At 57.6% G+C, this 14,225-nt stretch overlaps 7 protein-coding genes across 7 annotated transcripts; 4 read left to right on the forward strand and 3 right to left on the reverse strand.

Moving 5' to 3' along the window:
- Positions 1-33: 33 nt before the first annotated feature.
- On the reverse strand, positions 34-985 carry GGTG_06517 (hypothetical protein; the record flags this gene model as incomplete). Its single annotated transcript, XM_009224336.1, has 3 exons — positions 725-985; positions 215-347; positions 34-135 (listed from the first exon to the last, which is right to left on the reverse strand). Exons 1-3 carry the CDS (start codon positions 787-789, stop codon positions 34-36), a joined length of 300 nt encoding a protein of 99 aa, XP_009222600.1. The 5' UTR covers positions 790-985.
- A 2,201-nt stretch (positions 986-3,186) lies between these two features.
- Positions 3,187-3,586, reverse strand: GGTG_06518 (hypothetical protein; the record flags this gene model as incomplete). Its single annotated transcript, XM_009224337.1, has 2 exons — positions 3,187-3,325; positions 3,546-3,586. The coding sequence occupies 2 exons, from the start codon at positions 3,584-3,586 to the stop codon at positions 3,187-3,189; spliced, it is 180 nt and encodes a 59-aa protein (XP_009222601.1).
- A 1,132-nt stretch (positions 3,587-4,718) lies between these two features.
- GGTG_06519 (hypothetical protein) lies at positions 4,719-4,910 on the forward strand (the record flags this gene model as incomplete). The annotated part of the gene is made up of 1 exon (XM_009224338.1): positions 4,719-4,910. One exon carries the CDS (start codon positions 4,719-4,721, stop codon positions 4,908-4,910), a length of 192 nt encoding a protein of 63 aa, XP_009222602.1.
- Positions 4,911-6,125: 1,215 nt separating this feature from the next.
- GGTG_06520 (hypothetical protein) lies at positions 6,126-7,527 on the forward strand (the record flags this gene model as incomplete). The annotated part of the gene is made up of 5 exons (XM_009224339.1): positions 6,126-6,509; positions 6,596-6,653; positions 6,722-7,032; positions 7,151-7,313; positions 7,400-7,527. 5 exons carry the CDS (start codon positions 6,126-6,128, stop codon positions 7,525-7,527), a joined length of 1,044 nt encoding a protein of 347 aa, XP_009222603.1.
- Positions 7,528-8,232: 705 nt separating this feature from the next.
- On the forward strand, positions 8,233-8,535 carry GGTG_06521 (hypothetical protein; the record flags this gene model as incomplete). The annotated part of the gene is made up of 1 exon (XM_009224340.1): positions 8,233-8,535. The coding sequence occupies one exon, from the start codon at positions 8,233-8,235 to the stop codon at positions 8,533-8,535; it is 303 nt and encodes a 100-aa protein (XP_009222604.1).
- A 1,249-nt stretch (positions 8,536-9,784) lies between these two features.
- Positions 9,785-11,076, forward strand: GGTG_06522 (tetratricopeptide repeat domain-containing protein). The gene has a single exon (XM_009224341.1). It carries the CDS (start codon positions 10,170-10,172, stop codon positions 10,788-10,790), a length of 621 nt encoding a protein of 206 aa, XP_009222605.1. The 5' UTR covers positions 9,785-10,169; the 3' UTR covers positions 10,791-11,076.
- A 784-nt stretch (positions 11,077-11,860) lies between these two features.
- Positions 11,861-12,649, reverse strand: GGTG_06523 (hypothetical protein; the record flags this gene model as incomplete). Its single annotated transcript, XM_009224342.1, has 2 exons — positions 11,861-12,193; positions 12,605-12,649. The coding sequence occupies 2 exons, from the start codon at positions 12,647-12,649 to the stop codon at positions 11,861-11,863; spliced, it is 378 nt and encodes a 125-aa protein (XP_009222606.1).
- Positions 12,650-14,225: the final 1,576 nt, after the last annotated feature.

Below are 14,225 nucleotides of genomic sequence, written 5' to 3' on the forward strand. Positions count from 1 at the left end.
CTCCCCTCCCCTCCCCTCCCCCCCCCCTCCCCGTTACCTGCCGAGAATATTAGCCGCCGAGGACAGGCCATCAAGCATATCACACAGACCGGCGGGTGTGACGGCCGCTGGTTGGCTCGACCGGGCTCGAGCGGTCTGCGGGCATGGCGCTCTTTGGGGAGTATCATGCCCGCCATTTGCCTTCCCTTACCCAGAAGCGGACGGACATATGAACCGGCATTGTGTCTCGCATCTCCCTTCGGTTCCATGCCACGGCCTTGTAGTTTAGAGGACACGGGGACTCTGCACGGCGTCTCCACGTCGATATTGACACCGGCTCAACTCGCCGAAGTAGCAACTGAGGTGTGCTGTTGTCTCGGTGGTGATATCAGAGACAAGCAAGCATCCCCTCGAGGCGGGCCGATCTCGCCGGAGAACCGGCGCGGGCGGTCGGGACAAATGTACATGCACATACACCCTCACACATACACCCCTTGATTTCAAGAGTCCAGGACACTCCAAGAAATATTGCCTAGCGTGTCAAGTATGCACTCAGGGGGTTTCGCGCTACGTGCCGGCGGCTGGCCTCAGTCACGTATATATATTTGGGTTGGCATGGACAAAGTTCAGCCGGGACCCACCACTTGCGGACGGACCGCCCATATTCCCCCAAGTGCAATCCAACCTGCGACGGCAAGCCGGTGAGCGGTTCGCGTAGGCAGCCGATGGGCAATTTCATACGAACCACAGTCGGGGCAGAATGGCCGGCGTCGGGGGGAGGACGGCCGGGTTGGGATCCAGCTCGGACATTTTGTTGTGTTTTGTTCTGTTTGCCTCTTCTATCGCTCTCTGTATTGTCTGAACTTGGCTGCAAGGACGTTCTGGACTCGCAACTAGCGGCGGGCAAACCCGCAATCGCCGTGGCTCTGTCGGGAGTTTAAAATCCAATGGCGGGCATAGCCATCAAATGATCTGGACATGCCCCGAAATTTCCTCCTTCGCGGCGCCGTCAGATCACCGACTCATCCCGGGGCAGCCGGCCAGGCGAGATTGGCCGAGATTGACTGCCGCTAGCCGCCTTCACATGGCATGGGTGACAGGTTGATCTTCACTCGCCGCTAGGATCAGACTAGAGAGCAGCGGGAGTATTGGCCTATCGCAGGTCAAGTACTAACTTTCCCGTCGCGGCGAATGCAAAATTTCAAATCGAAAGTAACAAAGGCAGCAAGACTCCGACTTTTCGTGTCAAAGAGGCCGAGGCAGAGACGTCTCACAAATGATCAGGAAGGGGACGAGAAGATAAAAAGAAAAAGAAAAGGCGCAAAGAGAGAGATGAAGAAAAGAAGAGAAAAAAAAAAAAGGAGAAAAAAAGCACCCTCGATTGCGCATGCAGCGGCTAAGTTGGTCCTGTTGGCCAAGAGTTGCGAGATGTGACGGATGGGATCCTGGCGTGAGGCTGAGGGTCGTCTGGGCCTCTCCTCTCTCGTCCCAACCCCACATCAGACAGACAGGCAGGCCCTGCTCTGGCACTAGTGGCCGGGTGGCACCAGCAGATTCTAATCTGGCGCTCGTCGGCTTTGTCTCAACAATGGGAGATATGGGAGACACGGGAGACATGGGCTGGCCTGAGTCGGTTGAGGGCGAGAAATGGCTGCTTTCTGTGTCACCCCTTTAGAGCCCCAAGAGGCTGCGATCCGTCGTTTGTTTCTCCGATCAGTGCACCCACTTCTGGATGCTTTGTCATGCCAAGCAGGGGCTACGTGGGAGGCACGTCGGATGCGGGCGAATTGCTGAGCAGGGGGCAGGCTTTTCACCCACCTCAAAAGCCACCAGCGAGTGCCTGTGCAACCCAGGCTTCGAGGACTGGGGGGGTCCTGGACACTGAGAGGGATGCGTGGCGCGCCCTCCAATGCTACGACCTGCCTCAAGAGGATGAACGCTGGGGCCCGATTGCCGCGGGCGGTCAACTTGATTGAGGTTTTGGGCGAAGATTGCGAGCGCGAAAGGCTCTGGAGCGCCTCCACGTGGACCCTGGCCACAGCCCCTGTCGGCCGACGCAAGCCAATGTGGGCAGCGCTGGTGCGTGCTGCCTTGGAACTCCCAAGATTGGTATGGAAGTCGTGTCTTATTTTGCCGTAGTGGAGCAGCGTCCGCCGTCAGACTGGACTGAGGTGAGCAACGGACACACACTTTTAGCAGACACACCACCAGGCTGGCTGGCTGGCTGGCTGGCTGGTTGCCTGCCTGCCTGCCTGCCTGCAGAGACCGACACAACACAACACACCCACGGCTGAGTGAGATGGGCGAGGCGGGCAGGCGGGGTGGGGGGACGGATCTTGGGGTTGCGAGGGCAGGAGTTGGCGTCGATTGAAAATGGGGAAGGTGCAGTCCGCAGATACCGCCCACCATTCCCACGCTCCCAGTGTGGCTGCAACCGGCCCCAGCGGCACACAGCCGTATCAAAAGGGTAACCGGTGAGCTGCCACGGGCGCCGGCCAGACGCAAGATCAGCAAACATTGGCTGGACTTGTCCAACCAGCTCTCAGCACCCCCGCCACGGCGCCGCGGCCAAGAGGAGGAGGAGGCACGCACTGCACGCACTGCACGCCCACCCCCCTTGTTCTACCCACCGATCCACCCACCCCTGTTGGTTTTCTGATTCGACACGCACCCACCAGGCCCGGCAGCCTCCAGTGTTGGGGGAGCACAATCTCCCCCATCCATTGTTCCTCTTCAGGCTCCCACGTCTCCATACTCGCACGTCGGGGAAAAAGAGACGGGTCAGAACGACAATCAGAGACAACGAACAAGATCAAAACAACAAAACGGCGGCCCAGCTTGCACCCAGCCCCCATCAGGCCCGGGCCAGCAGCCGCATTCCGATTTGTCCTGTCGGTCGCCTCCAGTTGTCTCGGAGCTCTTGCGAGTCACGGCTCTGTCTGGGCGGGACACGGACTCTACTCGCCACCCCATTATCACCGGCTTCATTGAGTCTCTGCCCGCCACCTCGCCTTGGCCTGCCTATCCATTCTCTGGTCTCAGGTGGCCGGTCGCCCAAGTCAACAGACCAGAGACCAGCTCAACACTGCAACCGTATCACTCGCTAGCTGATCTGCGTTTTCGAAGCACTGGGCCGCGCGAGAAGGGAGCCTGCGCTGTTGACTGATCAAAATTCCTCCCGCACTCGCTGGGCCTGGCTGGGACTTTTCAGAGCAAGGTAAGTGCTTCGCGCACACCGTGCTTGTCACTCCACCCAAGCTTGCCCTCCCGATCGATTCCCCGTGGCACAAGAGTCAGGCATGGGCTCTGGAATCGACTCGGTGACTGCTGGGGCGAGTAACCACAGCTTCACAAACAATTCGGCATGGCCTCTGTCAATTAACGAGACCCCTAATCCACCACACCGCGCAGTCGTGTACGTGCCTGTGGACGTGCGACGGGCGTCGTGCTAAATCTGGAGGCACGTACGGTTGCAAACGCCCAAAACGGGGTGCTGAAGCCCAAGAGGGACAAGGCACAAAAGAGAATTGTATTGTGGAGTCGGCGCATCAGGCCGGGACACATACGTTACCAAATCCACCCCCTCCACAGCAGAGGAGGGGGCCATCAAAGTCGGACGACTGGACACGGCAACCTACCGACGGATCCTTTTCCCGGAAGCTCTGATCCCGCCAGCGGCCACGACGGCACCAGTGCGCAGACGAGCAGAAACTAGGAACGCGATGGATCCCCACGCAAGCGTCATGGTAAGTCGTTTGCCTATCGTTGGGTCTTTGCCGAGAGGACCCTGGCGCCTTTGTGCTCCACGCCCTCCGGGTCTCCGTCCTATTGTTCCTGATTTTTTATATCCTTTTTTTTTTTCCCTTATGCTTTGGGCCTATTCATCCCCCATCGTTCTTTTTAACCCGCACCTTCCAGGGCCTCACCGTCCCTTCATTGCCCGCTGCATTCTCTCCTCGACGTGTCCGTCAAGGGCAGAGCCAACCGGGACATCCATGTCCACTCGCTTTCGCGGCACGTTGTCCACCAGCCTTGGTTTGGCCAAGGATTGATTGCATGTAACGTTCCACGTTCGTTGTAACTCTGAGCTTCGACGGAGTCGATGCTCAGGCTGTCAACACGTACACGGGCCGACTTTTGTACCGCTATTGCTGGAGCTAGGGAGCTACATTGGATTGGAGCTGCTCTCGCAGGGAGAAGCCACGAGCATGAATCGTATTGTGAAAAGGATGGCTGACCTTTCCCCCCTTCCCAGTCTCGCCAGTCGCCTCCACTTGGTCCTATCAGGCGGCGGTCCAAACAGCGAACCAGTCCAGTTGGCGTAGAGGACTGGTCGGCCAGAAGGCCCTGGGCCGAGTCGGATCGCGGTCAAGGTCAGGTGGGAGCCTTTTACTCATCTACACCTGATCGTGAGACGGCTATTCGGGGTATGGCGACCGTCGATATCAGTCACCGAAACTTGGATGTCACGGGCAGGGAGGGCTTGACCTCGGGCACCAGAGCGGGATCTGGCCCGCTTCGGCACGAACAGCTTGCAGGGTCCGCCGGCCCGGCCCATTCCCACCCAACACCCCAATTTAGTCTGCCCAATCCACTCGAGGTACGCACAGGCTACGATTTTGGACATCATGGGCAACATACGTCATACAGCTACCCTGCTCAATCCCCAATCCATGAAAACGGCCATCCACATCAGGAGCAGCACTCGACGTTCAACTATGCTTCTCAATCTCAAAGCCATGGACACAGCCAGCCAGCTCATGCGCAGCACGGCCATGCCCCTCCCTCGTATCACCACAGTCATCAGAACGGCGTGCAAGGGTGGTATGGCAACTCGTCCTCGCAAGCTCAGGAAGCACCTGCCGCATCCAATTATGTGCATACCACTTCCGGTGGTCGATCCCCTGACGGCACTCATCAAAGCAGACTAGGTCTGAGAACATCGTCACCGCCTTTTACTGCTCCGCTTCTTCAGGCAGAGATCTCTCAACTAGCCACAGCCACCCCTCAGCAGCTGGGGCCACACAGCCCCCCGGTGCCCCGCGACCTCTCTCATCTGCTCCATCATAGTGATGAGCCAAGGGCCCCAGACTCTCTGAACGGAGCACGGCAGTCTCACTACGGCGTCGCTTCGTACGATCCCGTCCGCGCCCACCGATATCCGCAGCACCAACAGTCCCCGGGCTTCAGTAGTCAAACCCCGTCAAGTGAGCCGGCACATTCCAGGGTAGATGCGAGTGTGCCTGTATCTGTCAACACTTCCGGAGTGAGCACCGGCGCCCTAAGTTTCTCAACATCGCCGGTCCATCCCCAGGTCACGTCAACCTACGGCCACGGATACGCGGATCATCACAAGCCTCAGCTCCCCGCCGTCAGCGCCGACCCAGGCCTTGCGGCGCCGCGAGCTTCCCCGACGTACACGCATCCGAATTACAATGCCGCGAGTTCGAGCGGCAACTATCAGTTATCACCTGCTGAGTCACACCGCACGCCTCGGGATGGTGGATATGCAGGGCAAGGGCATCAACACAGCGTGGGAGACGGGCAGGAATGCTGGCTCATGATGGGTCCAGGGACGTCGTCCGGCGAAGAGAGTTCCCTTCCACAACACACCCCGGACCAAAATGGCTACCAGCACAGTCAAATAGCCGAAAGCGCAGTCATCCCCCTCTTGACTTCGAACGGAAACGGCGAGGCCTGGGTGGACACCTCGACGGGAATGAGCAGGCAGGAAATTGAGCCGGCCGCGCATGCCCAGCAGGGTCAAGCCAAGACGTCACCGACCCCCAGCGGGAAAGGTAGAAAAGCCGGGTTAAAGAAAACCAGGGGCAAGTTCACAGATGAGAAGCGACTGGAGACTGCCCGCACTCGCAAAAATGGTGCTTGCATTCGCTGCAAGTGCCAGCGCGTCAGAGTACGTCTCCAATGCCATCTAATGACGGATCCAAAGCCCCACAAACTCTATGGCATGGACTAAACGTCTACTAACACTCTCCTAGTGCGACCCCACGGACCCCGACGATCCAAGTGCTCCGTGCCAATCGTGTCTGAAAGTTAACCAGCATTCCAAGAAGATGATACATGCCTGTATCTGCCGGCGCTATCGGCTGACGGACATGGTGCTTTCACGCCAAGGAGGACTCGGCATGACGACCAGATGGTCGGGCACCCTGATGAAAGACGTCAGCGACAGAGTTGACGATCTTGTCCGAATTGTTGAGCTCAAGATCTTCTACAGCCACCATCCTCAGCGACTCGACCTTTACCACTATCCCATCAGGTTCGCTGTGCACCGATTCCGCCCCAAAGAAGGCGACGTGCTTCATCGGAGATGGAAGACCAGGGACAACGTCCCCATGATCACCGAAATGACCCCATTCGCACTCAACGACATCAACCAGTCGGCAGCCGACTTGGACCAGTTCATCAGCGACCATGTCTTCGAGGCCATGCGAGCGGCGGTGCAGGACAGCGAACTCATCGTCAGGGAGACGTACGAAATGGCTATCGACTATTTCAGGTCGCTCGAGGTAAGAATGGGGTTCATGTCGTGGAGAAAAGCTAGGCTCTTCTTGATGCACGGACTAACAATTTGTCGGTTCCCCCTTCCCTATAGCCCGAGCATGAAGAGCGCATCTTCCTGGGTCATCTTTTCAGGCTCTGGTTTGCAATGAGTGAGTATTCCAGGTATCGTCATCGGCCACGCATATTTAAAAGATGCTGATAGGATTACCCTCGTTAGGGCTTACGACTGGCTCGGCGTACATATCCGGACAAGACAAGCTGGATATGTTTCCGGAGGCGCATCCGGACTATCCCCTCGGCGAAAGGATTTCTCTGCCACGTATGATCACGGCGCAGGTTGACAGCATCTTATCGACCAAGTTCCTGAAGCCCGGGACTACCAAGGTCACCAAGTGCCTTGAGAAATTCCTAAGGAGCAACGACCCAGCATACTGGTTCTCGCTCTATCTGTCCATCTTCATCATCCTGCATGAGATCTCCGTAGCGACCAAAGACCGAGGCAGATACGCTAGGGACAACCAGCTGCCGGTGAGTTCATCCTGTGAAGTTGTCACTGGGTTTTACATGGTGTGGCTCCTAACAAGAAGATACTTGACATCATTGTACAAAGACCCGCTTTTCCCTTCCATCTGTGGTGCGGGAACAGCATTTTGGCGCCAACAACCTTCTTGCCCACTGGCATTATTACAAGACCGAGATCGACCCGTCGAACGTCGAGTCCTGGAAGCTTCACAAGTCTTCAATGGGGCGAATGACCCAGGCGCAGAGGAGCTTTGTGTGGCGTTGGTGGCATTGGATGCGGAGGCCGGGTAAGTTGCAGCGCACCCATTTCCATCAGGGCTACAGCTTTGTACCTGGGAATTCGATTTCTGATGATGGCGATTTTCGTGCGCAGGTATGCTGGAAAGCCTGTGTCCCGATGGACAGCGGGAGCAGGAGGCTCGGTGGGAGGATCCTCTCTTCTTTGCTTGTCAGATATACATGCCTGGCTGGAGGGAGAAGGCCGTCTACCAGGGTTATTGATGCCGCACGCGGGTTGATTGGCCCCATTGGCGGTACCGCACCCCCTCACAGGGACGGCTTCTTTTTCCGGACAATGGATACACGAAATTGGGGGCAGTTATGTTATGTTTGGCCTTTGCTTTTCTTTTTGTCCATTTCCTTATATTTACAGCTTGTATTGAGTTTCCTGTTTCCCGCGCTCGTTCCGAGACGAGCTAGGAGTTGCGAGGATGATTAATGATCTGACGACCACAGTCTGGCTTTGTTGCCGACCGGCAGAAATAGCCCATGTCAAAGTCTGTATATGTAGCTCGCAAATAGAATGGGCCCATAACCTGGATGGAGTAGAGTGCGTGAGGCTGCTAAGATCAGGCTACCCAAAAGCCTCGCCTGACCCCGAGAACTTGCAGAGATAACTTGGCTTATATTTAATTAATAGAGCAAGCGAGCGGCACTGAGGCTGGCCTATTCATTCCCCTTTGGTTCGTTCCTTTCGTGTGGGCATTGGGGGCGTGAATCTGTGCTGCAAACAGGGGCAATTACGACATGGCTGGCTGGGTCTCACCACCTATTTTGGCGCTAGTCAGATACCCAGACAGACAATACCCGCAAGCCCACATTACCAGGAATAGCCACAAGGGCGAGGAGGAGTAAAATAAAGAACGTGAGCCTCGAAGCACTGAAAGGGGTCGGAGCATCGGGGGGAAATATTGAAAAAGTCTCGGAATGGAGGAGAGGCATGCAATAGGAAGAGCTGGTCAGGGGAAGCAGGGGAGCGTGAAGCAAGCGAAACCGGTGAATCTAGCGCTAGCCCGCCCGAGCCCGGGCAGGTGTCTCAACCAGTTGTCCGGGCGGGCCGCAGCGCCTGCCATCTCCAGGCTTCGTGCCGTGACCACCGCGAAGCAATGGTGTCTGGCTGGGGGCTCTGTTGGTTCTGAGCCGTGTGCGCTGCCCGCCACTGTCAGTGGCAACAAGACCGGTGCCTGGCCAAACATTGGGGGGCTGAAAGGCGATGATGAGATCGGCTAGAAAAAAGAATCAGGCCCTGGGTCGGGATAAAGGGGGCAAAATAGGGAGCGTGTTCCACTGGCCGCCCCCAAGACCTGTCTCGGGCAGGGCGAGATTCACGTCCACAGACCCTAATACCTGTCAAATTCCGAAGCCGCGTGCCACGATGGGGACTCGGATGCAGCCATGGCGATTCTTTCTTTTTCTTCCAGAAAGGCTCGCCTGGCTACACCGAACAGAACGTTCTACCGCACCCCACTGAGCTCGGGGGCACCGGTTCACTTATCAACCTGGCTCTTCACAATTGTGCAGAGCTTGGACTACACGATCTTCTCAGGAGCTCGACGCCTAAATATTTATGCAGGATATAGTGGACAGTTGTCTTTGTGCATATTGTTCCTTCGGCCTCCCGTGTCACCCCTTCGCAGCAAGCGGCCGGGTACCTACTCGCCACGGTCCCTCCACCTCGATGCGTGTGCGTCGGCGTCACTTCCCATATGCCCGCGAGACGTCCAAGCCACATAGCAGCAATGCCTTTGGGTGTTAGCAACCGGCTCAGTCCACGTGCATGCCATGCCATGCGAAAGTGGCGTGCATCACTCTGCTTTCAAACCAGCCGATCAGGACTGCCTCAGCCACTCGCTGGCCGAGGACCGATCAAGGCAGGGGTGGTGTCTGGCTTCTGTCCATTTTTCGTTTTGTGCATGTCTCCCGACGTGATAGTATGCCGATCGCAAGCTCGCTTACATCAAGTCGGGGAACCCGCTGGCCGCAAGCTCTCGATAGGCACTCCTGAGCGCCGCCACGGACAGTCGACCTAGCGTAGAGGCGCTTTCTGAAAGCCCACCTGCGACTTTGTCCTCCGTGCGAGGAGGAGCGATGTCGCAATTTGGACTTTACCAGAAAACGGTGTGATTTCGGCCGGGTTCCTAGCGACCAAGAGACCCTTGTTGAGACTTTTCAACACAAAGAAAGGGAAGGGCATGTGGAAGCAACACGCGGGTGTTGTTGAGAGAAGAAAAAAAGAAGCAACCGCCACAGCTGGAGGTTAAAGTAGCATAACGACAGAACTGTGTCATCTTTTCTCTTCCAGCAAGATAGCAAGGAAGCAAAAGGACCCAAGCTTGGTGGGGCGACATGGGGGTGAGCCAGCTTATCGTTATCGTAGCTATCGTCACGTGTCGATAGTCCGAAGAGCGGCTTGATGCGGAGGGGGTAGGTGTCCTCAAAAAAGCGCCCGCTAGCGGATGCGCAAAGGCCATGCGCGCGCCCTCTCTGGACTTTTTGGCGCGATTCACTCTTTACATACAAACCACAAACCAACGACCCTCAACTATCGACCAAAGAATCGCCCATTGCACTCTTCACGGCAAACACGTATCTATTTCCCCTTGAACGGCTGCGCATTCCAACACCGAGCGCAGAGCCACAGCCGACCAAACCCACAACATCGTGATTCGGCCCGCCCTCATCAACCATACCACGACCCACCACACGATCGCCTCGCTCCGCGGGAACCACCCTCAGGGTGTGCTGAAGACGTGACCGGGGCAAACAGGACTGGAGATTCCCAAGAAGCATCCCGCACGGCCTACACAAACAAAACCCCCCTCCGAACCCCACGGCAGCAGCAGCAGCCGCCGCCGCCGCCCACAATGTCGGACCTCGACACATTCACGCAGCTCCCGATCCAGCTGGACCCCAAGTCCAAAGCCCTCAGCAGCACCTCCGGCGGCTCGCGCGCGCTGGACGCGGAGCTCGCGACGCTGAACCAGCTGCACCGCAGCCTCCTGGCGCTCGAGACGCCGCACCCGGTGCCGCCGCCGCCCATCCCCGTGAACCCCAAGCGCAGCGCCAACGTGTCCAAGCTGCGGGACAGCGGCAACTCGGAGTTCCGCAAGGCCCGCTACGCCGAGGCCGTCAAGTTCTACACGCTCGGCGTCCAGATGGCCCTGACCAGGCCGCTCTGGGAGCCCCAGCAGCTCGTGCGCGAGGAGGCCGCGGGCCTGCTCGCCAACCGCGCGCAGTGCCACATGGCGCTCCGCTGCTGGGCCGAGGGCGCCGTCGACGCCGAGGCCAGCGTCGAGGCCAAGAGGGCGGGCAACCCAAAGGCCTGGTGGCGCCGCGGCCGCTGCCTCATGGAGATGGGCAGGCTCGAGGAGGCGCGCGAGTGGGTCGGTAAGGGGCTCGAGATGGAGGGCGAGGAGAACGAGCTGGTGGCTCTGCTCAAGGAGATCGATGCCAAGCTCGCAAAGGAGGCCAGCGCGGAGTCGTGATTTTTGAAAAAAGCTTGCTTGTGTTTTTTTTTTTAGTTTTTTTTTAGTTCCTGTTCCGTGCTCTGGCGAGAGCGGCTGGCTAGGCTACGACAATGACTTTTCTTTGTCGGCGGAAGATGGTGTGTATTTATCTAGGTACCCGCCTACGTAGGTGGGTATGCATGTCTGGCGGTGCTTTCATCTATCCATACGGCAAGAAAGCACCCAAGCGAGCCTGTGAATAGAATACCTCTTAGATTTTATTTTTCTCTCTCCAAGACGGTTGGCCGCCATTTAGATTCCTGCGCCTCATACTAAGTACGCTCTGCAGATGTGGCGTGAAACGTGCATGGGAACACGAAGTATTCCCGCTCACATGGATGTGGGCACCACAGCCGTTATTGAAAGCATGAACAACAATCACAAATAGCAAGATAAAGGACAAAAGACACAAGATGAAGATGATGCTAATGCTGATCCAACAAAAAAAAGTCAACAAAAAAACAACCAGTAACCAAATCCCAGAAAGCCTAGTGACAAATCACCCACCAAATGTGATGCATCAAAGACATGAAGACTCAGATGAACTCATGGCTCATGATCTCGACACATAGAGCAATACAATAGATCCACAAGAACCCCTCCCCGCAGACACGAACTTGGTAGCCGAGATGTCGAAAATGACAATAAAAAGATAAAGGTCCCCCCTTCGGGTCGTAACGAGTACATGTCCGCAACCGACAGATCGAGCCATATAGGGCTGCCCATGATGGGGCTGATGTCTCGACCTTGGCTGCCAGTGGATCTGGCGCGCCTTTCAGCCCGCACCACCTCATGTCGCAGCCGATCCGCAAGTTGGAGCCACCTTGGGCCCATGACTGGGGTATATATAAAACAATCTCCCTCTCATCCTCACCCCGAAGGGGATGTCGTGGTATCGTATAAAAATCATATATCGATAGGACGAAAAACTAGGGGGTGATGGAGATTGAGAGGAATAGGGAGAGAGGATGAGTTGGCATGAGCCGTTTCGAAGCCGTGTGTATGTTGTAGTATCGAGAAGCGTCCCCATCGATTCACAGGCGAAGGATTTATGCCTTCTCCTTCTCGCTAGCGGCGCTGGAGGTGGTGGGAAGCGAGATGGCAACGGCCGACCCGCTAGTGCGCTTCCGCATGACGGCGTCCTGGCTCGTCATCCTCCGGTCGAGAGCACGATCGAGCTTGGCGCCGAGGGCTAGTTTGGACATGCTGGCCCACTTCTCTTCGCTCAGGACGACACGCTGCTGGGTCAGGGCCTTGTTCTCCATGCGCTGCAGGCCCTTCTCGATGTCGGTGATCTCAGCCGTGGCCGAGTCTGTGGTCTGGACGGTGGGGGAGTATGATGGCGCCATGCTGTATGTGCTCATGCGGACTGATGTACGGGCCTGCATGGTTTTGGTGGCGGTGGCGGTTCGGCGCGATGGTCTATTAGCTTCGGTCGGCGCTTCGTTTAACCGGTACCTGCGTGTGTGTTGCGTCCAAACCACGTGGTGTCGCGGGTGGATGAGAGGCTCGGGCTTGTGAAGATACTGTGTATACGCCTCGGAGGTGGGGTGCAAGGTGATGGGTGATGGGGTACGGCACAGGAGGAGTGGGTAAAGAAGGAGCGTGAAGCAGCTTTCGGGGACGGAGGTCGCGACGTTCAAGTAGCAAAACCAAGCCAAGATGCGTCGCATTACGGTCGGGTAGAGCGCAAAGCGGGCACACGCCAACTGACGGACATGACTGATGGATTCAGGGAGCTCGAACCAGGCAGGGTAGAGGGGCCGTGCGAGAGGCGCAGAAGCAATACGTACAGACGCAGCCATGATTGGGCGGGCGGACTCGAGCGACGTTGGCATTTTGATGGCAGGGCCGACGGCGGGTCCAGTCGCTCTGGCGGTGGGTGGTGCTGCTGTGGTGTTTGTTCTCTGGGGCGAGCCCAAGGTCCGGCAAAGGCTGGTCGAGGTGCCGCGTGCCTAGGCCGGGTGGAAACACAGACGCTTGGGATCTGCCTGGCGAGCGGGAGAGGATGGCAAGAGACTACGGCCAAGGTCGGCAAGGCCGCACGGGGGGCTGCTGCGGCAACAGATAGGGAGGCACTGGGAGGGACCGAGACGGCCGGGGTTGTTGGATCTTGGATCTTGGAAACGAGGCGACGCCTGAGGTCCAAGGGGCCGGCAGTCGATTGACAAGGCGAGGAGAGCGCGGACGGACGGGCAGAGGGGCGGGCGACACTGGGGGGATCGGGGCAAGATTGTCGGTCGGTCTGGAGAGGTGAGGTGAGGAACGGGATTGAATGTTTGGGCCGACCCATCAGTCATATCCGTTAGGAGGGGGTGTGGATGCGTGCAGGATTCCAGATAAAGAAAGAAAGAAGAGCTGCGTCGCAGTGGAGCAACGCGGCCCCTGCCATGCTGGAATGGCCCCCCGGTGGGAGCGGTGGGTTGCGCCTCCCTGTGGAGCGTCCTTTGCTTTTCCTTTGGTCTTCGGTTGGTCTTTCCTTTGGTTTGGGCACGGCGCTCAGGAAGCCCAATCAGCGGGCAATCAAACAACAGCCCAGAGCACTCAGACAGAGATCAAATTGCGAGTCTCGCGTCGGTTCGCTGACGCTCAAATTGCTGGCCATGCAAGCCCGGACGACCGAAGGAATCAGGATCACAGAAGCACGCCTGGCCATCAGCCAAAGCTTAAACGGGCAGCCTGATTCGACAATGCGTGCAGCGAGCACTCGGCAGTTTCACCCGAAGCGGCAGCAGGCTGCACGGCGGACTGTGGATGTGGAGATGGGGAAAAAAGGAAGCAAGAAAAAAAAGCAAGAAACAAAAAAACAAGAAAACAACACACCACAGGCAGTAGCGCACGCACCTCCAGGACAAGTGTTTCAACCAACAGTAGAAAACAGGGGGTGTTTGGTTGGCCTGAGCTGGGCCGGTCCATGCGCTTTCTCCAGCAGAGACATGGCATGGACGGACCGCGATGCCCTTGATGGGCCCATTCTCAATCAGGCTCACTTCCTTTAGGCACGAGACGGACGCCCTTGTGGCAGCCACGTGTCGCCCGCGCAAAGCGAGCCCGGATATGCCTTGTGCGCGTTGGTCTGGACTCTCTCTGATCAGCCGCCTCGAGCTTTCCCGCGGCTCTCGCGCTCCGTGTCCTGCCTTGTCGTGCCTGTGGTGCATGTCAGTCACGCACATCGGCCAAGGCCAAAGCGCGACGCAGGACCTGCCTGCATTATACTGACAAGGCACACCCGGCTCGGCCATCGACGAAGTTTTTTCTCGTCTATTTAAGGCACATTATCCTGGCTGCCCGTCGGCTGCTTCCTGAAATCCCTCCTGCTGCTGCGGCGGCCGGCCGAGCTGTCGTGCCACATGGCCCAGCCCGCCCACATCCTCCGACGCATCCCTGCCCCGTGGAACGGAAAGGGGGGGGGGG

Source organism: Gaeumannomyces tritici (genome assembly GCF_000145635.1).
Source record: "Gaeumannomyces tritici R3-111a-1 unplaced genomic scaffold supercont2.3, whole genome shotgun sequence".
NCBI classification, from domain to species: Eukaryota; Fungi; Ascomycota; class Sordariomycetes; order Magnaporthales; family Magnaporthaceae; genus Gaeumannomyces; species Gaeumannomyces tritici.

What these genes read in the sequence shown, in the direction of transcription:
- GGTG_06522 (XM_009224341.1), top strand. Translation starts at nt 10,170, where the DNA reads ATGTCGGACCTCGACACATTCACGCAGCTCCCGATCCAGCTGGACCCC.